The sequence below is a fragment of the Cucumis sativus genome, chromosome 1 (assembly GCF_000004075.3).
Source record: "Cucumis sativus cultivar 9930 chromosome 1, Cucumber_9930_V3, whole genome shotgun sequence".
NCBI lineage: Eukaryota > Viridiplantae > Streptophyta > Magnoliopsida > Cucurbitales > Cucurbitaceae > Cucumis > Cucumis sativus.
The window spans coordinates 4,576,070-4,601,056 of record NC_026655.2 but is presented as its reverse complement, the minus strand read 5'-3'; the positions used below and the strand labels follow the sequence as shown (position 1 = coordinate 4,601,056).

At 33.7% G+C, this 24,987-nt stretch overlaps 5 protein-coding genes and 1 non-coding gene across 7 annotated transcripts; 4 read left to right on the top strand and 2 right to left on the bottom strand.

The window, feature by feature from the left end:
• The first annotated feature begins 3,997 nt into the window (after window positions 1-3,997).
• Window positions 3,998-7,756, top strand: LOC101222222 (protein TIFY 6B). Of its 2 annotated transcripts, none has more exons than XM_011652594.2 (7): window positions 3,998-4,279; window positions 5,861-6,018; window positions 6,148-6,440; window positions 6,530-6,620; window positions 6,715-6,961; window positions 7,064-7,121; window positions 7,320-7,756. In XM_011652594.2, the coding sequence occupies exons 1-7, from the start codon at window positions 4,183-4,185 to the stop codon at window positions 7,393-7,395; spliced, it is 1,020 nt and encodes a 339-aa protein (XP_011650896.1). In that variant the 5' UTR covers window positions 3,998-4,182; the 3' UTR covers window positions 7,396-7,756. The 2 variants fall into 2 exon arrangements, with proteins under 2 accessions (XP_011650896.1, XP_004137510.1); XM_004137462.3 differs by having other exon boundaries at window positions 6,145-6,440.
• A 671-nt stretch (window positions 7,757-8,427) lies between these two features.
• LOC101210003 (ABC transporter G family member 17) lies at window positions 8,428-12,308 on the bottom strand. Its single transcript, XM_004137581.3, has 3 exons — window positions 11,332-12,308; window positions 10,422-10,690; window positions 8,428-10,257 (listed from the first exon to the last, which is right to left on the bottom strand). Exons 1-3 carry the CDS (start codon window positions 11,869-11,871, stop codon window positions 8,622-8,624), a joined length of 2,445 nt encoding a protein of 814 aa, XP_004137629.1. The 5' UTR covers window positions 11,872-12,308; the 3' UTR covers window positions 8,428-8,621.
• Window positions 12,257-12,336, bottom strand: TRNAL-UAG. The gene has a single exon. It is a non-coding gene; the product is annotated as a tRNA-Leu (tRNA).
• Window positions 12,337-13,233: 897 nt separating this feature from the next.
• On the top strand, window positions 13,234-14,299 carry LOC105434403 (non-specific lipid-transfer protein-like protein At5g64080). The gene is made up of 3 exons (XM_011652584.2): window positions 13,234-13,747; window positions 13,836-13,898; window positions 14,001-14,299. Exons 1-3 carry the CDS (start codon window positions 13,396-13,398, stop codon window positions 14,111-14,113), a joined length of 528 nt encoding a protein of 175 aa, XP_011650886.1. The 5' UTR covers window positions 13,234-13,395; the 3' UTR covers window positions 14,114-14,299.
• Window positions 14,300-15,333: 1,034 nt separating this feature from the next.
• Window positions 15,334-18,061, top strand: LOC101209513 (protein IMPAIRED IN BABA-INDUCED STERILITY 1). The gene has a single exon (XM_004137579.3). It carries the CDS (start codon window positions 15,572-15,574, stop codon window positions 17,948-17,950), a length of 2,379 nt encoding a protein of 792 aa, XP_004137627.2. The 5' UTR covers window positions 15,334-15,571; the 3' UTR covers window positions 17,951-18,061.
• Window positions 18,062-20,876: 2,815 nt separating this feature from the next.
• Window positions 20,877-24,838, top strand: LOC101221982 (surfeit locus protein 1). Its single transcript, XM_004137461.3, has 6 exons — window positions 20,877-21,281; window positions 21,396-21,496; window positions 22,206-22,444; window positions 23,207-23,384; window positions 23,466-23,749; window positions 24,303-24,838. Exons 1-6 carry the CDS (start codon window positions 21,116-21,118, stop codon window positions 24,370-24,372), a joined length of 1,038 nt encoding a protein of 345 aa, XP_004137509.1. The 5' UTR covers window positions 20,877-21,115; the 3' UTR covers window positions 24,373-24,838.
• The last annotated feature ends 149 nt before the right edge of the window (window positions 24,839-24,987 follow it).

Here is a 24,987-nt window from a genome sequence, read left to right as displayed (position 1 = left end):
GAATTTGCTATAAGTTATAAATATTTTTTGTAAAATTTGTTATTTTTGAAAATTCTTCAATATAATATCATAAAAAAAAGTAATAAATACAATATATATATATATATAAAGAGGGTTCCACATATATATAATAGGGGTTGAATTAAAATTTGACCCCTAAAAAAAACTTGTGTTTTGTAGTGAGAAAAGAAGAAAAAAGAAAAAAGAAAAGAAAGAAATATGACAAGTTGGTGATGTGAAATGGAGAAAATAAAATAGATGTTGAGAAAAAAGAAAAGAATAATAAATGTTAATTTAGAAAATAAAGAAAGAAAAAAAAAGGGTGATTGGTGAAAGGTAATGTCACATGGAAATCATGGCACCCACTCCAACTACTTGGCGTTTCTCTTCCGCTACATCCCATCTTCGAGTCCCTACCACCGTTATTATTATTATTAGCACGGTTTTAAAAATAGCAAAATAATTTACAATAATAAAACTCGTATCATAAATTTAAGAACGAATAATGTTCACATATAGTTGTTTGATAACTCTTCTAATAGATGATTCGAGCTGTTTTTTTTATGAACTTCTTTGGTCGTATGATGTAAGTTAAATATTGTTTTCTTTTTTAAAGATTTTTTTTTTTTGTTGTGTGTTGAAATAATCACTTTCTCAAATAAATACTTTTTAACTTTCACCTCATCCAGTATCAAATTTTTTCCTTTTGAAATTTGGCAGCTACTTATATATATATATATAGTTGAGATGTTGTTATTCTCTTATAGATATTATTTCTGTTCTAGCTTGAAGATATTTTACTCATATATTACTTTCTAATTATTAATTCCATGCAAGATTTTGCATCAAATTTTAATTGTAAGTTTATCTTTGTTATTTAGATTAATAAAAATTGAACTAAAAGTAGTTTGGAACAATTGTTGATTTTATCTATTTGTTTATTAACTTGGTTAAAATAAGAAAGTAATTAACCACATACACGGTTTTGTTATGAAAAACTAACCCAACTAGGGTAATCATTCTCTCAATGAGGCATCACGTACGATATTCCTCCTCAAAAGGATTAGAATATCAAAGTCGATTTTGATGTTGAAAATTTAATTTTACGGATATATTGATTAAATATGGATATCTCACATATATCTAAAAGTGAAAAAAATTATAGGATTTTTATAGATTCATAATTAAATTTTTTACTCTAAAAATAATTAGTTATGAATATTGTTATTAGTATTTTTATTCATATTACACTAAACAACTTACATATTGCTTTTTACAATCATTTATAGAAAAATGTTGGATATATACATTCATGAATATCTAATATCGATATATATCGACATATTTAATATATACTTTTGTCCTTGTAAATAACAAAAAGATCTAATAGACCGAGAGTTGCACAATAGAGAACTGACAAGAAAAATATATACTAAGAGTTGTCCTAATGATATTTGTTTATTGACTAGTTAACAACTCTATTACTAAGGATTGTCCTAATGATATTTGTCAATTCAACTCTACAAATAGAGATTGACATGGTTATCTGCTCAGCACCTAGATGGGTCACTCTTGAATCGGGTAGATGTAAAAAATTAATACATCTAACCAAGTTATGTGAACCAATGTAATGGGGTGTGTGTGTGTGTGTTTTTTTTTTTTTTTTTTTGAAATAGAAATATAGAGCTATAAAAGGAATGTTCAAAAATAGTGTGATTGGTAAAAGTTATTTAGAATAATAAGAGTTGGCCCCATTTCATGACAAAGTAAAGGTACACAAGCTTTGGTCTTTAATTTTGACCTATAAACTAACCCACAATGGCTCCACACCATGTGATCGTCTTTAAAGCATTTGCAACTTTAGGAAAAAAAAAAGAAGAGAAGCTCCCTCAATACACATTATGTTAGCATTTAAACTCATGTTGTGTCGAGTTTAGCTAGGAAAACATTGTACGTGTCTTGACTCGATCATACCAATAACATGTACTAAATCGAAGGATCGTAAATAAACCTAGCTAGTTTGTTTCTACTAAAAGTTGATTTGTTAGAGTAAAATCCTACCCTAAAGTTGAAGAGTTAAGTAGATGAAATAAAAAGGTAAGGATTAAAATGAATTTTTTTTCTAACAAACTTATTAATATTTTAATGAAACTATGAGAAAAAGAAACACAACAATCAATTTAGATATGTTTAAGAACAGTTACAGATATTCTTTTTGAGAAAAATGATGGATTTATTGACATTTTTTTAAAAAATTCTTTGAGATTATGTATTGGACATTATCTATGAATAGAATCCATAGAGATGTGGTAGAGAAATGTAGAGACAAAATTATGTCCCACATAAAAGCCAACTTGTTCATTTTAATTTCAAAATGTGTAATGAAAATGACCCCTTCAATCAATTTTTTGATAGACACTATCAAAGGTTTGATGTGATCCTCACTTTTTCCTACATTTTGAAAATTCTTTTATATTTGGTATTCAAGCGAGTTATTTTAAGTCGAAATAAAGTTATTTAATTAATTTAGTTATATTATATTATTTTAATGTGAAGCAAAAAAAATGGATTGGAATTATTTTTCGAGTTCTATAATATAAGTAATTTAAAATACTAAAAATATGATGAGAATAATTTGAATATTTTTAAATTTTTATTATGATAAAATATATGATATGATATAAAGTCAACAAAGGTAACATCACTTTTAGTGGCATAGGTTTAGAATTAAATAAGATATGTCTCCATGTAACATTCATAATATTTATTATCAACACACGATGGTAAATCTCCTTGGCCAAACTTAAAGCCACGTTTGGCCTTCTCATTAATAACATCATTCACTATACCTTATTTTACACTCTACATTTCCATTTCCCCCTTTAGAACATATTCCAAAACTCCTTCTCCTATGCTATATTGACAAAATTCGTTTTTAAAGTAAACTCGTGTCAATATCTTTAACTATAATATTTTTTAAAAAAATTATCAAATAAAAATTCAATAGCTATTAATTCAAAGAGGTTTATTCACGTGTATTAGTTGAAAGCAACCTAAATACTAAGGAATAAAATACAAGTAAAAAGTTAATTCTCTTAGTTTATTATTAATCTAACAATTAACTAACATGATAAGCTCAAATTATCCGAGACAAGTCTTAACCACAAAAACAAGCTTAACCTAGTTAACCAAGAGATGAGAGTATAACTAATGCATATTCACCTTGAACTTTGCCTAGTACAAGGCTCAATTATTTTGAACATAAATGTAAGATGATTTATTTTATTTTAATTTTCATGAATTTCTAAATTTTTATTTATTAAATGATGGTGACATTTTAAATGTAGGTGTTCGTTTATACGGGTTTCTCGACTAGTCTTTGTAAGAGAAAGATATTTTAAACTTTAAAAGTATTAACAAAACCGAGCAATAATAGAATTTGCATAATTTATATAAAAATAGTTGGTAGGGTACGGAGTACTTTATTAAAGAAAAAAGAAAAAAGAAAAGAGAATATTTAAATGTTTGTTTCAAAGCAATTGAAATAGATTTTTAGTACAAAATGACGTGGAAAAAGAATATTTTAAAGGTGAGTGTAGTAAATAAATGTATTTATTTATTTTCATTTGTGTAGTTAGTGGAATAGAATGTATAATAATAATAAATAAAAATAAAAATAAAAATAAAAAAAGGTAAAGGAATAAATAAAAGTACAATAAAGAAAAAGTAGAAAATGAGAAAAAGGAAAAATAAATATATCCACGTTTTGAGCTTCACGGGTATGAGAAAATGGAAGGAACCGCCACGTGTCGGTGAAACGGAATAGCACGGCTCGCACGTGGTGGTTTTCCAAATTTACCCAATTTCAAAGCGACGCTTCTGGTCCCCATCTCAATGACGCGAATCTCTTTTTTTCAATCCAACGGTTTTGATTTCACAAGGCCACGAGCCTATTTTATTATTTTATTATTTTTATTTGTACCAACATTAAATTGCTTTTATTTATTTTTAAAATGAAAAGACGTGCTTCTCTTGCTTTGCCTCTTTTTTAAATTTTAATTTCCTTTTCGTTTTTTTTGATATAAAACAATCGAAATTTCTCTCTTTCTTTTTCCCTCCTTGTGTGTGTAGAGAATTTTCATGGTTTAGAAGAACGAGAGTTTTAATTTTACAGATTTCCAAATGGAGTGGGATTTTTTGGGTTTGAATTCCAAGAATGTGGCCATGCCTTTGCCTATGCCTTTGAAGGAAGAATTTCAAGACAATTCTAAGAATTCAGGTATGTTTATGTTTATGCTTCTTCGTTCTTCCATTTTTCAGTTTCCATGCCGGAAATTGAAGTTTCGTGTGATTCAATACATGAATGTCTTTTTGTTATTAGTTCGAGTTTTTTTTAAATTTGAATTTTCTGAGGAACTAACCGGAAAATCTGTGGGGGAAGAAAACCAGGTTTGTCGCGGTGTATTCGAATGTAAATTTTAGGTGTAAAAAAGAAAGAACGACTGACACACATAAAGTTTCTGGGGAATATATATATATATATATATAATTTAATCATTTTTTTATTTAAAAACTATTAGTTTTGTACTTCGTGTACTTTTTCTAAATTGGAAATTTACTTTTTCTAATTTTTCATTCACAAATTTCATTTTTAGTTTTCTGTCTTTGCAAATTGGGTTTGATTCCCTACCATTTGTTTAAATAAACTATTTTCCTAATTTTTGAACTTCAAACGTGTTTGATAATGATTTATGTTTTTGTTTTCTTTAAATTTGAGCTTAATTAGAAATACTACTGATTTTTTCTTTTTTGCTACTGTTAAAAAAAAACCAAATCAAATTTCGTAAAGTGAAGAAAGTAGTTTCCAGTTTTTCTTTTGTTTTTGGAATTTGATTGATAATTTATGCCTTCTTTTTTAGAATTATAGTATGGAATTGAGGGGAAAGAAAACATAAATTTCAAAAACAGAAAACTAATTAAGTCCGTAATTAATTTCTTTACATACGACCTTAAGTAGGTTTTTAGTTTTTTTTTTAAAAAAGTAGAATAGCTATGGAACATTTCCTAAGATAGGTTATAATTTTGACTTGGATTTAATATATACATACACACACATATATATATATTTAAAATAGATAAAATCAAATGGGTATGGGCCTTATGTATCGAAAATTCCAAGAATGGTGTTTTTGAGTACATGGATTTTCATTTTTGTTTTTTTGTGAAATATGAGAATCAATTTGAAAAGTACTTCATGCAATAAAATAAATAAAGGAATTGGAAAGTGTGAATTTTAATTAATAACAATGTGTAGTGAAATTTAAGCACAAATTTTATAAATTGGATGCAAAACGCGTCGTGGGGTTTTATTATTATTTCTTTAATTTAAACTTAGGCGTGAAGATATTAACTTAAAACTTTTAATTCATTATTAAGAAGAAGAAGAAGAAGAAAGAAATAATATTAACGATGATGTGGCAGTTTGAGTGTGGTATTATATATAAACAAAATGATACAGCTGGATTTCTGCACTCACCATAATTAACAATTTAATACTTCAAACCCGTGGTAAACACTTTACTTATTTTTTTTAATACCAATTTTATATTTTTTTTGTATATATGTATTTTAATTTTTTAATATCACGTTCTTGTCGGTTTTTATTATAATATTAATGGTCTAATTATATGCATTTTTTAAAAAGTTTTTGGATTTTTTGGTTTAATTAACCAAAGCTAAAAGTAGGTGGAACTTTAAAAATACAATGACTTGGTTAAGTTGAGAAGGGCTTTCAATGGTATTTTGAACATAAAATGTATTATGGAATGAGATTTGATTTGGGGTTTGTTTAATTTGGTAGCAATGGTGAGTGGTTCTTCAAGTATGCAATGGTCATTCTCAAACAAGGTTTCTGCTGTTCCACAATTGCTGTCTTTCAAGGCTTCTCAAGATGAGAGGCAAAGGAAAATCACTGCTGACCCACTCGTCTCTTCAGACATTCATAGGCCATATTCTTCTGTAATTCACCTTTCACTTTCTATCTTTGATGATGCTCTGAGTTTTGATGTAACTATTGAACAATAACAAATGGGCTTTATGATAATTCATTCATTTTGGCTTGTTGGTTTTCTCTTTTGTTTGTAGAAGAATGTAGCTTCAGATAAGAAGCCTGTAAACCAGTATGCAATGGCAGTTAATTACCCTTTCCAAAATGCCGAGGCCCTTTCGCTTCATCGTTCACAAGATGTGAAAATGTTTCCAATTTCCAACCAAGCACCAGTTCCAATGGCTTTCAATGTGCCAGTATTTCAATCCCATTTGGTTTCTTCTCCTCAACCTATGGTTGGTTCCAATGTTAACTTGCAGCCATTTGGTGGGGTTCCAATTGCAACCTCCCTTTCGGTTCCTTTTACCAGCTCTGTTGGTACAACTGAGTTAAGGTACTACTTTTTTTGAGATGGAGCTAGGAAATATTTCATTAGCAAAAACTGTATTCAAATATGATGCTTAACTTACCTCGTCTTTCTAGGAATGTTTCAAAACCTCCCGGTTCGATGGCGCAGCTTACAATCTTTTATGCTGGATCCGTGTGTGTTTATAATGATATATCTCCTGAGAAGGTTTCTGTTCTTCTAAGAACTCTAGTTTGCTTTTGCCTTTTTGCCACTTGGTGAAGAAAAATTTCTCAGTTTATTGTTGTTTTTTTTTGTTCAGGCTCAGGCTGTTATGCTTTTAGCTGGCAGTGGTGGGCTGCCTCAAACACAAAACAACATACTTTCCACAGGTCAAGTGAAGGCATCATTTGCTGGAGAAAATTTCCAAGGAATGCCACACCTTGAGCTATCTACTGCGACTAAACCTATAAAAACCTCAGCTTCTCATCCCAAGCATTCTGAAACTCCCATCGATGCCTGTTCTGTTGCACCAGTTTCCCCGATTCCCCCAACATTCATACCTGCAGGTATAAATCCATTTTTACTCTACTCTACTCCATACGTTTTCAAAAGTGATGACTTTTAACATCAAACATGCTCAAATCCCTCTTGTTGCCTCCTCCCTGCAGCTGTACCTCAGGCTCGAAAGGCATCCTTGGCTCGGTTTTTAGAGAAGCGCAGAGAACGGTAATGATTGCTCAGCCTGGTTCTTTTACTTTGATTGTGTCGTATTTCTGTTTCGAATTGGAATTTCACGTATTCTGTTATGTCGATATTTCTCTTCAGACTACTATCTCACTTTGCTTCTAGACGTAGTTAACGCACTATTAGTTAACAAAGTAAATCTCTGATTTCCAAACGTGCTCTTTTTTATGTTGTTTTTAGGACAAACACTTGTCCCTACAGTGTTGCAAAGAAAACATCAGACTGCTCATCCTCAACCTTGGATCTGATGGCCTGATATTTGCACAATGGCCACCGCCAAGACTTTGGACTCATCACAAATTGGTGTGTCCTCCATATTAGAGAAGTTTAGATATAATCATCTAAAGCAAATTTTGTCAATCTGTTAGCTTAGATTGATTCTTGTTTTTAGTTTTTTTTTTTTTTTTTTAAAAAAATATATTTTTCTTTTGTTCAATTCAAAAGCTAAGAACAATATGTATCTTAGCTGCTCCATATTTATGTAAAATATTGCCTCTTATTTATTACCCAGAGAAACGATGGGACTATATTTTGTATTGCATCAAGATACTCAAGAGATCATTTTTTTTCCCTTGGAAAAATTATGCAAAAAACCACTCTTCTTAATGATTTTGCTATGTCATTCCTCAAGTTGAAAATGTGATAGAGAATCAAGCAAAAAAATTTCATTTATTTTGGACCCACTCATCACATGCAAGAGAACATTTTTGCAGTGTTATTTATGATTTTTTTTCTCTCTCTCTCTCCTTCTTTCAAGACTATTTTAATTCGTATAGAAGGAATAATTTAATATGGACAGAAGTTTGAAACCCCACAAGAAAAGAACATTGAACCAAACATGGAGGCAGAGCATGGACAATTTACTGATATTTATTTCTACTTCTTCTTTCTCATTCTAACAGATAATGTTTTACTTATAAGTTATGACGATGAAGAGCGATCTATTGGGTTTGATGTGACATTTAAACCTTTTCAACGTTATCTTCTCTTTCCCCTTTTGTTTCAATGGATATACACCAAAACTTCCACCTTTCTAAACGTGGAATCCACTTTTTGGGAAATTGAGAAGTATTGAAAGAACAACTGATAAAATAATATTATAGCTGTTTTGTTTGACTGTTCTTACATGACAAAATAACACATGTTTCATGTTTCTAAGTTTTGGTTGAATTCTTTATTTCTTGAAATGTGAGAACAATAAAGTTATCAAATTAACATTTAGATCTGAAGGGAGTATATGATTAGTGCAGAATTTGAAGTAGTTGTGGAAAAAGACATAGTTGAAACATTCTAAAAAACTTTTCCTTTGTATTGAATTTGAGAAAACAAACTTGGTATGAGTGTTGCATTGTTTCTGTTCAAAGTTACTTGTCTTGTCTCCTGTTTTCTGGATCAGCCTTCGAAAAGTGACTGCTGTGTATTACAACCTTTAACTTATTATCATTTCAAAAGACTAAAGAGAGATGCAAGACAATACATTCTTCATTTTCTCTCATTCTTGGAGTAGAATCTAAGAACCACATAGAAGAATAGCCGGTAAAGAAATCCCCAAGCTAGTAGGATCGCAACGTCGTACCATATACTTTCCATGTTAATGTCCATTGAGAACAGAACGTCTTCTCCGATTAGCAAGCAATCGGGTTTCAAGTCGGTAGAAGTATTGTGCAACTTGCTAAACCTTACATCTCCCATAGGGCCAGGTGAAAGATCACTGGGATTTCCTGAATAACATCTTTTGCCTTTGAACTCATTGATCAGCAATGATTCAAAGGGATATTTTATGGCAGAGATGTAATGAAGCCACCTCCAATATACTGGTATTTGAGTTCGTTTCAAGAAGAATCCACAAGTGAGGAAGAAAATGGCTGTGGTGGCAATAACTATTGCATAGCCTGTGATATAGCTTGGCACAAGCGCGCTCACGAGCATAACGTATGCGTTTGTTGTAATGAGTGAGGCAAAGAGTGTGATCCAGAAGTAGAGGAGGTTGCTTTTCAAGTGAAGCCAGAATTGTGTTATGACAGCAAATGTGAAACCTTGAATGGCAAAAAATGGGAGATAAACAATGAGAGAGGAAATGACATAGGAGGACGCTCGATATGCATTGTGAGAAGTCTCTCTAATGAAGATGAATCTTTCTTGAATAAACGTCGGGACAGCGTCATTCGATGAAAAGAAAACGAGACAAACTGCAAAGATGTAGAAGTTGAGAAGCCTGTTGACGTCTCTAAAGGAAGCATGACCGAGATTTTTGAACATGGAGGAGAGAATCAATGCCATCACTGTCAAAACAATCTCCCTCGATAAAAACAATTCTGGGGTGCGGATCACATTGAGTGCTGTTCGCCACGAAAGCACAATAACCTCACGAAGCCAAGGATTTGCATATTTGGGACCATGGTCCGGCTCATCAAGAACTTCTTCAATATCCGTATCTTGGAAAGAAGGAAAATGAGAGTCCATTGACATGCTGAAGACTGAAGGTATTTTGGCATGAGATGATGGAATTTGGCTTGAAACTATTCCGCTTCTAACACCAGACATGGGAGTTTTTGCTGGTGTTTGTCCTGGCGTTCTTGCTGGAGTCCATGACGGGTTTCGATGAGGAGTTCCTCTAACACCATTATAGACCCAAGCAGACAAATCTTTATAAAATTCAGAAGCTAAACGAGGATTATGAACACCACTACGATTATGCACTGAAGTTTTGGTAGATTTACGTTCAAGAGATCGATCAAAATCATCATCCTCATTGTCTTCATATGCATATGCAGAATCAAACTGGCTTGAGTTTGGTCCTGAGGTCATGGAGAATGCTTGACTACGAAGGTTTAGGAACTTTGCCCCCAACCCCGACCCTGGCCCTGGTCCTGGCCCCGTGGTCTTTTTATATGGAGTTCTAGGCGTTTTTGGAACAGGAGTCCTTGCAACTTGATCAGGTTTGATGCCATGGCGTTGATATACAACAAGAGGCTCTAACCCCACTGTTGATTCATCATATTCCTTGATTACATCCAATAGATATTCGATGTTGTTTTCGCCATTTGGTACTGGCCTTCCAAATCCGGATAGATGAGCAGACAGGTTTAATGGGCCTCCAACATATATTAGTCTTCCCCTGTCATCACATTTGAACCATTAAACAAAGTTCAGTTCATCAAACAATGTATAAACAAAAAGGAAAACAACCCAAATGAGAAATTTCCATTTCAATTGAAAATATTGGTGCTTTCCTTAATTACTACGCACACTCTTATCCAAAAGTGTAACCAAGTGTTGTACCTGGCAAGAACAGTTATGCGATCAAGTAGCAGTTGAATTCTGTAAGAAGGTTGATGAATGGTCATTAAGACAATACTTCCATTTCGAGCAATCTCTTTCACCTTCTCCACTACACTGAAGGCACTCGTTGAATCAAGGCCTGAGGTTGGCTCATCCAAAAATAAGAGCGATGGCTTGTGGATGATGTCAATTCCTATCGAAACCCTTCTCCGTTCACCTCCGGAAACTCCTCTTCTCCCTTCATCACCTATATAAGTATGCATGGCACTCTACAAAATGGAGAAAGATAAAGTTATTGGTCAGTGAAGATTTATTAGGTAGAATTCAAACTAGGATTGAAAATTCAACTACTTTTAGCATGTATTGTCCTCACTCACCCACCTAGTTTGTAAATGTTATAGGGCACTCAATTTAAACATGTTTAACTTTGAAGTTTTGTATATTATTGCAATATGATTAGCTGATTTTATTATAAATAAAACTTGAGCGACTTAAGCCATATATATTGTTGTCTTATTTACTTTTTAGGGTTAACCCATTTGATTAAGGAAAAAGTGTGTTAAGGGAGAGATTTGATCACAAAAAAGACCTGTATGCATTTTTTGTGAACATTGCCCAAACATTCTCCTACAACTTGGCCAACGTTCCACCAATTAAGATGGATCTTATCACGATAATTTTGGAGTTTTTACAATTTACCTACCCAAACATGCCTAAAATCTAGAGTTATATGATTTAACCAAAAAGGTAGGTACGTGATTTGAATAGGTTTTATCTTCATTTACATTTTTCTTAGAAAAATTCAAAGAGGTCACCTGACACTAAATTACTCAAAGCTACATATGCCTTATTTTAGAGTTCTACACACAATAATAGAAAGAGACAACGTAGGTAGGAAAGTGGTGCGTACCTGTAAACCTAGTTGATCAATGAGCTCATAAACTCTATTCTTCTTCTCCTCCCTGGAAATAGAGGATGGAAGCCTAACCTCAGCTGAAAACATGAAGGTCTCAAACACAGTTAACATTGGGAAGAGTTGGTCATCTTGCATAACATAAGATGAAACCATCTTCATGTAACTCGCAGTCACCGGCTTCCCATCTATCCTAACCGATCCTTCAAGGCTTCCTTTCGCCATCCTACCAGCCAAGGCATCAAGAAATGTAGATTTCCCAGCACCACTCGGCCCCAAAATAGCCATGATTTCGCCACGCAATGCCTGTCCTGAGATGTCATTCAAAAGATAAGTCTCTCTTTTGATCCAAACTCCATCCTTTTTATACTTCTTTATAACACTATATGACAAGTTGTTGAATTCCAAGCCTTGTCCTGGCACCGTTTTTTGGAGCTGTGGCAACGGCGCTGCTGCTCTTGCAGCCACGGCCTTCTTGTCGATGTCGATAAGGGTCTCGAGACTTCTGTTTACCCCTCTTCGACCATCAACTGCCATGGCTGATCAGCTGAAACACAGAGTAGTTTTCTAGGATTTGTAAACAAAAAGTGGCATTATATTGAAGAGGTTTAGAATAGGAGAAATGTAAGAAGTTCTTAAAAGAAAGGTAGGAGAAATTAACAAGGGAGTTTGGTTTGTTTGTCTCTGTCAAATATCATTGGTTTTGTCACTGTCTGAACTTTGGTAACTCCAAAAATATTAATCATTGGAAACTTGAAACCATATGGGGGGGTAAAACCAAGAGCACAAAAGAAGAATGTTTCGATAAATACTTACCCTTAAGCAAACATCTTTCTCTAAACTTTGTCTTACAAACTTCATACAGTACTGATCACTGACCCATATAATTGGAGCCGCAAATCTTTAAACAAAGAAAAAATATTGACAGCTGTGGGATTTGAACCCACGCCCTTTCGGACCAGAGCCTAAATCTGGCGCCTTAGACCACTCGGCCAAACTGTCCTATTGATGAACGTTGAAGGAAATTTATATATTTTAAAAATGCATTTACGATAAAGAATATTCTTTGTTGTTTATTCAATCAGAGACGTAAACAATTATAAATAAACTCTGAATTGTTATTACTTCTCAAAGACAAATTGTTTTGTTTTGTTTATAACCTAAAACCATTGTTATTAAACATTATCGTTAGTGTTCATAATAATCTATTATAGAAAATGAAAGGAAAAGAAAAGAAAAAAGGGTAAAGAAAGGCCACTTCATATTGAGACAAATAGACAATATCAATTTCCTTTGTCTCTTACAAAAGAGAAGTAAAAAAAAAAAAAGGAGTAATTTAGTATCAAAATTATAAAAGATATTGAATAAGATTGATAGGTGGTTTAGAGGAACGGCCGGCAACGCGCTATGAAAAGGCAACACCCAAATTCATCTAATTGAACCAAACAAATTAAACCCTAATTTCTTCACATATCTCCGAAACCAATTAACTACGGTATTTGTATCTCGATTCTCCCTATAACTAAAATGTGTATCGTGTTTGAATTTAAGCATAAAGAGGAAACTTCCACGGCTAAAAGAAGATTTGGTTTCCATGTTAACGTGTGTCTTGCGATATTGGTTCGATTCAATCAAATGACTATATATATATCTTAGTTGCTCATGTCTAAGTTAGAGTAGTTTTGCTTGAGCCGTGCTATAACCTATACCGTGTGAAAGTTGATCTTATATTTGATTTATTGTAAATTTACTCAATTGTTTTATAAGGATGAAAATGAAAGAACACACACAACCAGCTGGGCTTATTGACAATTTGGAAGAATTTCGAGAGATTATACATAAAATTCATAGTAATGAATCACTGCGATGAGCGGAAAATCTGTAACTGCCGCGCGAAATGGTTGAAGCAATGGCGAGAAAGAAGGCGTAGCCGCGTACGTGTTCTTAATCCAATGAAAATTACCCTATAAGTTTTCCCACTCCATTGCTCTCAAGCCTAATAACTATTCCCAATTTCTGCTTTCAGAAAATCAATATCAGATTTTCAACAATACAATAATAATGGCGGCGCGGACAATATTATTCTTCGCCGTCCTAACTCTCTTGATTGTTTCTTCTGTCGGATTTTCTGAAGAACTTGACGGGTTTTTCAAAGGAATGGATGAGGCTACAAAAATTCCACAGTGTATGCAGAAGATTCTTCCATGTCAACCGTTCTTCAAATTGCCGGAAATTCCGTCGTCGATATGTTGTTTGCCGTTGAAGGAGATGCTGGTCGGCGATCTTCAGTGTTTTTGCTCCTTCTTCAACGATTCGGAAATGTTGAAGGTTTTGAATGCTACCCAGAGCCAAGTGTTGAATCTTCCCAAGGCTTGCGGTGCCGACGATGCTGATATTTCTGCATGTGACAATGGTGAATTTCAATTTCTCATAAATTTAATTAATAATTCTTGAGTTATCACCTTCGTAATCATTCTGTTTTTCCCTCGAATAATTTTCAGACGCCCAGCCACCGACCGGTTCAACGGATGCGCCTCCGTCGCCACCCGCTAAAACTGCCGATGGTAATTAATTTCTGTGTGATTTTGTTTTTTCAAACGGACCCTTTGATTATAATCCCTCTCTCCAAGATTTGTTGATTACAGATTTGTAAATTTTGAATTCAGGTTCTAAAGCTAACAGCTCAAGAAGGAATTATAACAATCCAAGCAACATCATTGGTTATGGCTTTGCAGCTGCTTCATCATTTGTGGCTTTGCTGCTTTCACCATTATTATAAGCACTTTCCTTTTGATTTCAATCCAAATCCTCATTTTTCCCTTCCTTTGAAGCAAACTAACCAAATACTTTTTGTAAGCAAGTCCGAGTTTTTTTATGTAAGAGAAGTTTTCACGTTGATATATCTGATTCATTTTTTGGTTTCTATTGTTCTTTCCTTTGTACACGATTCATAAAATATAATATATTTGATTTTACTATTACATGTTAGTGATTCTGATGCAACTTTCTTCTTTCTTGGAAAGAAAACTGCTAGTCTTAAATAAAATGAAATGTAGTTGGCAAGTTCTTAGGGTTGGTATTAAACATATTATGAACATTTTGAACTTAGTTTAGCGTTGAACTAAACTTAACATGAAAGTATATTATTATACTAATATAACTAAATGAGAAATTACAACCTAACATCTCAAATACATATACAATAATCTCTATTTTAGTTTTCTTCAAGAAGTTTAATAATGGCGTTTCAAACACAGTACAATTGCATGCATAAACAATTCCCACTACTATATACTATAGAAATCTCTCCATTGATTTTAAAATATACTAAACAGCAACAATTTTCCCTAATTGGGAATGAGTCATGGACGTAAAAAGAATTAACAACTCTCATTATGCCTATTACGTACCTACCTCCTCTCCCAATTTGCTATCGGCATAGTATATATATCTAAAAATCCAATTCAAAAGGCATCAATTAATATTCATCATTAAACTTGTATCTCTTCGGGTCCTATCTACCTCTTCTCCGAATCTAACTTATACACAACAATGTTTGTTTATATCTTTTTCAAAATGTTGTTGGATGAGATTAATTACATCCAAGACATAATCATACAGTACTCCAATTCTCATCAAAAATATATATTTAAAACATAAATATTAATTAAGAAATTTGAAATATGTTACTTATCCAACTTTCTCCATTAATATTTTATATATTTCAAATATATATATATATATATATGAGAGCATATTACATAATTGTTTAAATATTGTGGTGATAATTGAAGTGTTATATGATCATATTCTTTAAATGAACGTTTTTTATTGCTCTATCACGTAACGTCATATATATATATATATATATATAAATATATAATAAGGTTAATGAAACAATTGGATTTGATTTTATATGTTTTTGATGATATATAGTATATTTAGGTGTTGCCTATTTTGGGATTAAGTTAATATAATTTAAATAAAAGGAATTTAGTAATAAATTTGTAGGGAAAGTGAAATTAAAAATAGATTAAAAAGAAAAAAGAAAAAGAGAGATAAAGAAGGAAGAAGACAGTTAGGATTGAGGAATGTTTCTGTTTATTTTCCTTCCTCTGCTTTCGGACCGTTTCTTACAAACAAAACTATTTGGCCAATTCTTCATCCCGCAGATCTCGCAGTCTCAGATGAAGAACACAAGGTCATTGTGTTGCCAACCAACAAATTAACCCCAAAAATGGCTCCCATTTCAAATGGTTTCAATCCATTTTCTCCTCTCTTTCCCCATCCTCAGATAATCCAACAAACCCTTTTGAGTTGCTTGTTGGATGTAGGGGTTCGAATCCCCCCCACTTCCCTTTGTGCTGAGCAGCCCATTTCCCGGTCAGCGTTGATCTTGATCGCCCTTTGTGTCGTTTCTCCGATCGATGCTGTCGGGATTTGGTGGTTCATGGGTTGCATTAGCTCCAAGAACGTAGCTAAGGCGGATGCATCACCTCTTCATAAACACCATCATTACCATCATAAGACCAAACCCACCACCGCTACAACCGCCACCGTTCCCATCGAGAATAATGGCTCTGTTGTGACCCTGGAGCCTTCGTCCAAAGCTCATTCCGTGACGACGCTTGATCATCATGAAATCAAGAAAGGGGAGGACAAATCGGAGGATCGAAGTCGAGATATTAAGAAATCTAAAGGAGGAGGGAGGGGGGGTTCTTTCAGATTAGGACTTTCTCAACGCTACATTGAAGCTGAGCAGGTTGCCGCTGGGTGGCCGTCTTGGCTTAGTAGTGCTGCCGGTGAGGCCGTTCATGGATGGGTTCCTCTCCGAGCTGATTCCTTCGAGAAGTTGGAGAAGATTGGACAAGGTACATACAGCAGTGTGTTTCGTGCTCGGGAAGTTGATTCAGGAAGGATGGTTGCGTTGAAAAAGGTTCGTTTCGACAATTTTCAACCGGAGAGCATTAGGTTTATGGCAAGGGAAATAATGATTTTACGGAGGCTTGAACATCCAAACATCATGCAATTAGAAGGAATAATTACTTCAAAAATGTCTAGCAGCATTTACCTTGTATTTGAATACATGGAACATGATCTTGCAGGGCTAGTGTCTTGTCCTGATGTCATGTTCAGTGAGGCACAAGTTAAGTGTTATATGAGACAGCTTCTATCTGCCATTGAGCACTGCCACCTTCGGGGTATAATGCATAGAGACATTAAAGCATCCAATATTTTGGTAAACAATGAAGGAATTCTCAAGTTAGCTGATTTTGGATTAGCAAATGTCATAAACACCAGAAACAAGCAAGCTTTAACAAGTCGTGTGGTTACATTATGGTATCGCCCTCCCGAGCTTCTGATGGGTTCAACAGATTACGGATTAACTGTGGACCTCTGGAGCATAGGATGTGTATTTGCAGAATTGCACCTGGGAAAACCTCTTCTTAAAGGAAGAACAGAGGTTGAACAATTGCACAAAATATTCAAACTTTGTGGCTCCCCACCTGAAGAGTTCTGGAAAAAAACAAAGCTTCCTCATGCAGCTATGTTCAGACCCCAGCATGCATATGAAAGTAGTCTTGATGAAAAGTGCAAAGAATTTGCACCAGTTGCAGTGAGGCTATTAGAATCTTTTCTTGCCATAGAACCTTACAAGCGTGGAACAGCCTCATCAGCTCTTATGTCTGAGTATTTCAAAACCAAGCCATATGCTTGTGATCCATCTACCTTGCCTAAGTATCCACCAAACAAAGAGATGGATGCCAAAAATCGTGAAGATGCGCGAAGGAAGAACCGGGTTAACAATGCAAGAGCAAAAGAGACAGGGGCAACACAAAGGCCTAGAAGAGTTAGAAGGAATTTCCAAGAATTCAACAGTCATAAAGTGGCAATCAAAGAGGAATTATCAGCAGAAGATGTTCAAAACATTAATAATCAACCTTCTCGACGGAATGGCAGTAATAACAACAATACTACCAATAATCTTTCCAAGGATCAACAAGGTGATGTTTTCCAGAGAGATCCTCAAAAGAAGCAGCAACAACTATATGATACAACATCAGAGACGTCCCAAGCTGCTGCAACCGCACCAAATCAAGGAGGAGATAGCGCATTCACGGCCCCCATGCTAGTCTCAGCGTCTAGTGGCTTTGCTTGGGTGAAGAGGCGAAAAGAGGAAGCTACATCTACAATATCAGATGGTCTTAAGAGCCAAATAAGTGCTCTTGATCCATCTTTTGCAAATTACACCATGGAATTAAACAAAAAACAGAATGGACACACAAGCATTCCAGTCAGTACTACTTCCTCGGGCACACAGGAATACGAATTACGAAAGCAGCAAAGAACAAAACACAATCTCCCAGCAGAGTCTTTTCATGCATCCGAAGCATACAGTCGACCATTCTTGAATATGTCCAATGAAGAAGAAGTATACCCAAAACCACCATCATCCAACATCACAACAAACCTCGACAACGATGATACAGAATCAAACATTGATTTCTCAGGACAGCTGTTAACACAACCCCATAGAATAGATGAACTCCTTCAAAGAAATGAAAGTCACATCCGACGAGTGGCTCGAAAATCCAGATTTGAGAAAGATAAATGATTCGTGCATTATCGGGTGCAATAGTCAGATATTTTTTTAGGGAAATTAATTTAAATGACAAAAAAAGAAAAAAACCTTTTGAAAATATTTAATATATCAAAATATCACGATACATTAGTGATATTTTGTTACATTTTTTTATGGTTAACTGATCATGCAGTCATGAAAGCAAACATTTTCCCTAATAATGAAAATAAATACAAAGACAAATGTATTAAATGTTAAACATAAATAATTTTTAATTAATTACCCTAAATTCATTCATCTTAAACCGATTTGTAGGAAAAAATTGCAGAGTCAAGTGATTTGTTAAACTAAGTAACAATTACATTTAATTACTAACTATTGTTACCAAACGACTAACTATATTAATTTGGCAGTTCATAAGTATTGAATTGTTACCCAATATTTATTACAATAATATTAAGAATAACTTATTTAAAATTTTCTATTACACAAGTATTGAACAAAACATTTGTATCATGGTAATGCCAATTAATAGCTCTCCATAATTCTAATTTTTATTGTATTTCATAACATGGATTTTATCTAATATAGATAACTTATTTTACATACACTAAGATCAATTTACACGTAAAAAAGAACACACTCTCGACAAATTTTTTTTTTCCATTTGAAAAAGTATACATTAATAAGTAAATAATAAAAGATATAATACTTATTTGAGAATATCATCGAGATGTTTGAATTATTTTGTGTATATTAAAACACGTAGTATGTCTATTAAACAAATAATGAATTATTAGCACAATTTCTATGATATTATGTAAATATATAAAAAAAATATTACTTTATATATATATATATATATATATATATATATATATATATATAAATAAATAAATAAAGTGTATTTTAATTTTTTAATAAGAAACTTTGATAAATGATAAAAATGAATAACTTACTTTTATATTATTATTCTTGCAAGACACTGGTTTAAGAAGTTGTCATTCAAAGTTTGATATTGTAGAGATTTCCAAAGCATTCAATAATAATCCATCATTATTAATTCATTTATTTTTTCTTTTTATAAACATTATACGAACAATCATATAAACGCTAATTAATTTAACGATAATATTAGTATTTCCTTGATCCATCGTTTCTTTTCGTTACATTAAGATTATTGTAATCAATTATGGCGATCTTGACTCAATATTAAGCACAACTACACGACTAAAACATTAAAAATATAATTAGTTTTAACAATATCATTTAGCCGATATTAAACACACAATTGTTAGTTAGAACATTAAGATGACAATCAATAGTGTCAGAGATTAATCTCATAAAGGTATTGAAGGTTTTTTCCGGCAAAAAGACACCTCTTTTCCTCTAATACCAGCATACACTTGAGCTTGAAACGTCGTGGTTCGGTAATTGGCAACACTTCTAGTTGGGTTTGCCTTGAATGTCAGGAAAGAAAGCCAACCTTTAACGAGTGCAGTATTCACCTTCACAAATTCTACCTTCTCAAAATTGGTTCCCTAAACCCACAAAACCAATGGCATTCCATCAATCAATTAAACCAATGTATATATTGATGGGATTAAAAAGCTAATTAGACAACAATCAATTATTAGTGAGAATAATAATACATACATTTTGCTCATTAAACGGTTGAATGTCTAAGCTTCCATAACAATCAAGCCCTTCCTCGTGCCAATTTAAGTTTTGTATAGGCACCTGCTAGGTACAATAGCACGAGGATAGTATGGAACATCGAGTAGCTAAGTTAGAACAACCTAACCTCGCTCTCTGCTTCATCTTTATAGTATTATGCATATTCTTCATCTATCAAATCATGAAAAACTTTTTCATTAAAAAAATTAGAGGCTAATTGTTCTGACTTCAAGTCAGTGTATTTATCAAAACATGAACCCATCAAAACAATTGCTTAATTATACGGTAAGCAATCAATGTTCAATGTTCAATGTTCTGTCTATACTTAAACCATAACTAGGGCCACTTTGGGTTTAATCTCATCAATTATTCTTTCATCATTAGATATTCATATATATAATTATTAGAAAAAGTAAAGTGTTGGTTACCAGTGATTTGAAATTATAGTGATGAAAGATACAACGATACACCTAAGAAGTTAACCCTAGATTCTTGGGGTCCATATCCCTCAATTCCTTTCTTTTTCGTTCTTCAATAATCGTCTGTAGCTAAACTCACTAATGCATTCTTTAAAAGGTCCGTACTGGATCTAATAACAACAAGTTGTGTGATTTTGATTTGAAAACGTGTAGATTAGATAAGTATATGTTGATGTCAACCGGAACCTCATCCTTTTGTTCACTACTTTAGCATCCAAAGGTGGTAAATTTAACGTGGAAAGGAAAGATAGGTTACTAATTAACTTGGGTTGCAACAATTGGAGAAAACAGAGCAATAAGTTTTACATAATTGCACAAGGATGACACAAGTGTACATGGAACATCTCATGATCAACTCTCATGCCTTTGTATTAATTTCAAAACCAAGTCATATGCTTGTGATATATCTACCTTGCCTTAAGTGTCCACCAAACAAAGAAATGGATGCCAAAAATCGTGAAGATGCACGAAGGAAGAGTCGGGGGGTCAATAATAATATTGCAAGAGCAAAAAGAGTCAAACAAGAATTTCTCAAAATTGAATGGTCATAAAATGCCAATCAAACCGAAATCATTAGTAGAAGATGTTCAAAAGCATATAACAATCTTTTTCCCTCAATTCTCGGTTTAAGTGTAATGAATTTTTACCTTTAGTGATTTTTTGTGATGAATTTTAAATAGTTATTATTATTATTAAAAAAGTAAAAAAAAGCCAATGAAGTTCGGTCGGAGAGGGAGGCTATATTCGGTCGGTTTGTATTGACATGGAGTTTTAAATTAATATATACATTTCCTTACATTTTAGGGGTTTTATTGTTTCTAACCCTTGCCGTCTAACTCTTCGTCTCACTCTCACAGAAAACGCGCGCCTCCCTAGCTCAGTTTTCCCTCGCCGTCCGGTGACCCTCCGCCCAGCTCGTCGTCGTCAAAAGTCCGGTAACCCTTGCCCAGCTTGTCGTTCGCCTCTGCTGTCCCTCCCAATCAACAGAGGAGCCAGGTGAAGACGAAGACTGAGAAACTCTTCAAATGTCAGCATCAAGAACATGGCATCTTCTTCCTTAGCTAAATCCATCACAAAATTTCGCCCTTGTTTTTCCCTTTCTGGCCATTCTTCGACGCCTTTACCTTCATCTTCTTCTTCCTTCAGTTCTGCCGCGGTAGTTTCTTCTACTCCTGATCCCAACTCATCTTCCCTTTCGCAACCTCAACGTGAGTTTCTCGACTTTATTCTATCTGGGTTGCTCTTAATTTCGGGAAATGATTTAGATTCATGTGATTTTGATTGTTGAAAATGGCGTATTGCTTTCTGGGTGGTGTTCTTAGAGAAACAAAGAGAGTCGAGATTGTCGAAATGGCTACTGTTTCTACCTGGTGCTCTCACGTTTGGCCTTGGAACGTGGCAGATTTTCAGGAGGCAAGAGAAGGTATTTCCATTTACTGTTAGATTTTATACTGTGCTTGTTTGAATTATCTGATTTCAGTTTGGTTTATCAATTTCTTTGTCTCGCCCCTAACGAATTAAGCTGTAATTGATCTAATTCAAGTATGCCTGAACACTTTCTAGTGTTCAAAACTAAAGATGCCTCCCCTCCCTCTTTCGAGCAATCGGCTCTGGAAATAGGGATATACCTTTCATTACTAGTTTTTATCATTGATCCAGTTGAAATGAGTAAATTATCTCCATTTGAAAGAACGCACATCTCCAAAAGAATGTAGGTCTTCAAGAAGTTTCTTGACGCTTCTGTGCTCTCTATATACTATTCTAGATGGTTGATCAAGTTTAGTCGCTTGGATCATATTATAGATGGGTGATGGATTTCTAACTTTTATAATTGAGGCACGAATTTTTTCATGACTTAGAGAATATGGCAACTGGTAAATGCAGATACTCTATTTAATTAAACATATGCATGTTAGGGTGTTGGAACTTTTTCATCAATTTAATCTCAGGCTTCTTAGGAGGCCAAAAGTAATTCCGGTTGTTAAGTGTCAAAAAATTTGCTTCCTTTTCACATTCGTCAAAGCTGAAAAACATTCTTTTGAACATCAAATTATTTAAGTAACATTGCAGGGAGCTGATTTGCACACATTTATCATTCAAGTACTTATCGTCTTTGACATTATATCTTGCAGATAGAAATGCTAGATTACAGGCGGAAGCGGTTGTTAATGGAACCTGTGAACATAAACAACTTATTGTCATTGGAAGACAAGCTCGATGATCTGGAGTTCAGGAGAGTGATCTGTAAAGGGGTTTTTGATGAGAAAAAGTCAATCTATGTTGGTCCACGTTCAAGAAGTATTTCAGGAGTGACTGAAAATGGCCATTATGTGATTACCCCATTGATGCCAATTCCTGGCCTTCCTGATAGGTATTTTCCAGTGAAACTTGATGTTGACTATACCATTTTACTATCAGCATTTTGTGAGAGAGAACCTGCATTGCTCATATTCCTATGATAATGATCAAAGATTTTAATATCATCAATATCAAACAATCTAATAATATTAAAAACATCAATATCTGATTCAGAACATCGCATGAAGTTTCAATTCCAAAAAAAATTCTAGCAGAGAAGTGAATAAAACACACAATGGTTTGCTATTATCTGCAATTTTACATCAATTTAAACCAAAGAGGAACTTATTTTATTTTTTCTTATCAACAATGGCTTGATAAATTTATTTTCATTCTATAATTGTTCCACTCAATAGACTGGTGTATTTTTGAATTTTTACTATCTATCTTCTTGCATTATTATTATTATTATCGTATGCTTTGCAAGTTCATGGTAGTTTAAGTTCCTTCCAACTAATAACCATACATTCATGATTTCTAATATGAAATTATGAATGGCAATTTTTTGCTGGAACTCTTTCATAGTAATGGAGCCAAGTTAGTGGAACCATGATAACCTCTACCTTGTCATGATTGAACAACATATGAGACTATAGATAGATATGTGCAAAGAATTCTGAAGGACATAAAAGACCAAATATCGCCTTCATTTCTGGCAATTCCCATTTTCATGTGGTGTAAAAATGAAATTATGTACTTCTGGATGAATTTAGTAGTTTGATATTTGTTTTATGATTCCATTTGACCAAGAATGTACCGAATAACCCTCCTCCAGTGTGCAGTCACCAGTTCTGGTTAATAGAGGCTGGGCTCCACGCACTTGGAAGGAGAAGGCTTTAGAAGTAAATCAACAAGGTAGTGAGCAGTCTTCAGATATTGTACCATCCTTGGTTCAAGGGGGTGAGAGAAGCTCTTGGTGGAAGTTCTGGTCAAAAAAGACTGAAAGTCTAGAGGTTCTTTCTGATATTTTCACATGTTAAATGTCAAATAACATCCATTCAAACACTATAATTCTTACTTTACTTGATGTACAGAATGAAATCACTCCCATTACTCCAGTAGAAGTTATCGGAGTAGTCCGTACAAGTGAGAAGCCTAGCATATTTGTGCCAGCAAATGATCCTGGCTCTAGGCAATGGTTTTATGTTGATGTTCCAGCAATTGCACGCTCTTCTGGTCTACCTGAGGATACTATTTATGTTGAAGACATAAATGAGAATGTGAATCCAAGTGACCCTTATCCCATTCCAAAGGATGTTAATACCTTGATACGGAGTTCTGTTATGCCACAGGATCATCTGAATTACACGTTAACATGGTATGTCGTTTGTCTTTTTCATATATTCTTTCCATTTAAAGAGTTCTATATTTCCTACTATGAATGCGAAGTACTTTCTAAGCATTGATTGATTTTACACGTGGAAAAGTTTCAGTTTCTTTTACTTGTGATTAATTATCATTCCAATTATATTTAGAATTAAGATGCTGCATCTGATCCACTACTAAATGTTGGTTGATGGCATAACCCTGGCACCTCTTCGTGCTGCCAAGAAAGTGGATGGAATTAGTTCTCAAGCTCATAATCGCTCAAAATTTTCTAAGAATTCAAACTTTTCTGAATTTCCCCCAATTCTTGTAGATTTCATTTTAAAAAAATGAATCTATAATTCCTTTAGAAGGGTCATGAACTTTTTGAGCCGCTTCAGTTTTAGCTTAACCTATGATTTTTAAGTTTACGCTACAAGCTTATATCAACTTATAATCCTTGCGAGAAGATAACAAAAGTAAACTAAAAACTATTTCAATGTGAAATAAGTTTTATTTGGAAGTCATACACATTCTTATTCTTGCAATGGCTGATCTTTGTGCAGGTACTCTCTCTCAGCTGCTGTAACCTTTATGGCTTTCAAAAGACTGAGACAAAAAACAAGTCGAAGATAACGAGAACTCATGCTTGACATTAGAGCAGGAATGAATCCACCCGGAATTCGTAAATGTATGTGAGTTAATTTTGTTGGTATTGATTTTCATAATGCTTTTCACTAGAGAAGCCCGAATACCTCATTTCTTAAGGACCTGAATACCTCATTTCTTAAGGACTTTTTGGACTAGAAAACTGCTCCGATATCCTCAATCCCTTTTGTGATAGATACAGCGTGGGGTGTAGACAACAAAGCTTTCTGCAACCACTAAAACAGAGCAAGCATCTTGATTTTTTCATAACTAATAAATTTGTTAGCCAATTTGAAGCATTGTTTCTTTTTTTAACTGTCGTGTTTTCTGGTGTATGAACAGCTAACTTGCCAATATGAGCATAGTTCAGCGGTAATTGGTTGTGTTGTTCAAACTACCTACCCTCTATTAACTTGAAAAAAAAAGGTTGGTCGTCTCCATCATATTCTTTGTCCATGTTTCTCTTTTTCCTTAAATCTTTCATTTTCAAGTTTATTAGGCATAGTTGAATGTGAAAGTGACATTAAGATATCACTTGTTTGGTGGGTTACCATTGATGTCTACAGATATTGAAAACTTGTTAGGTTGGATGCTTTCAACTTC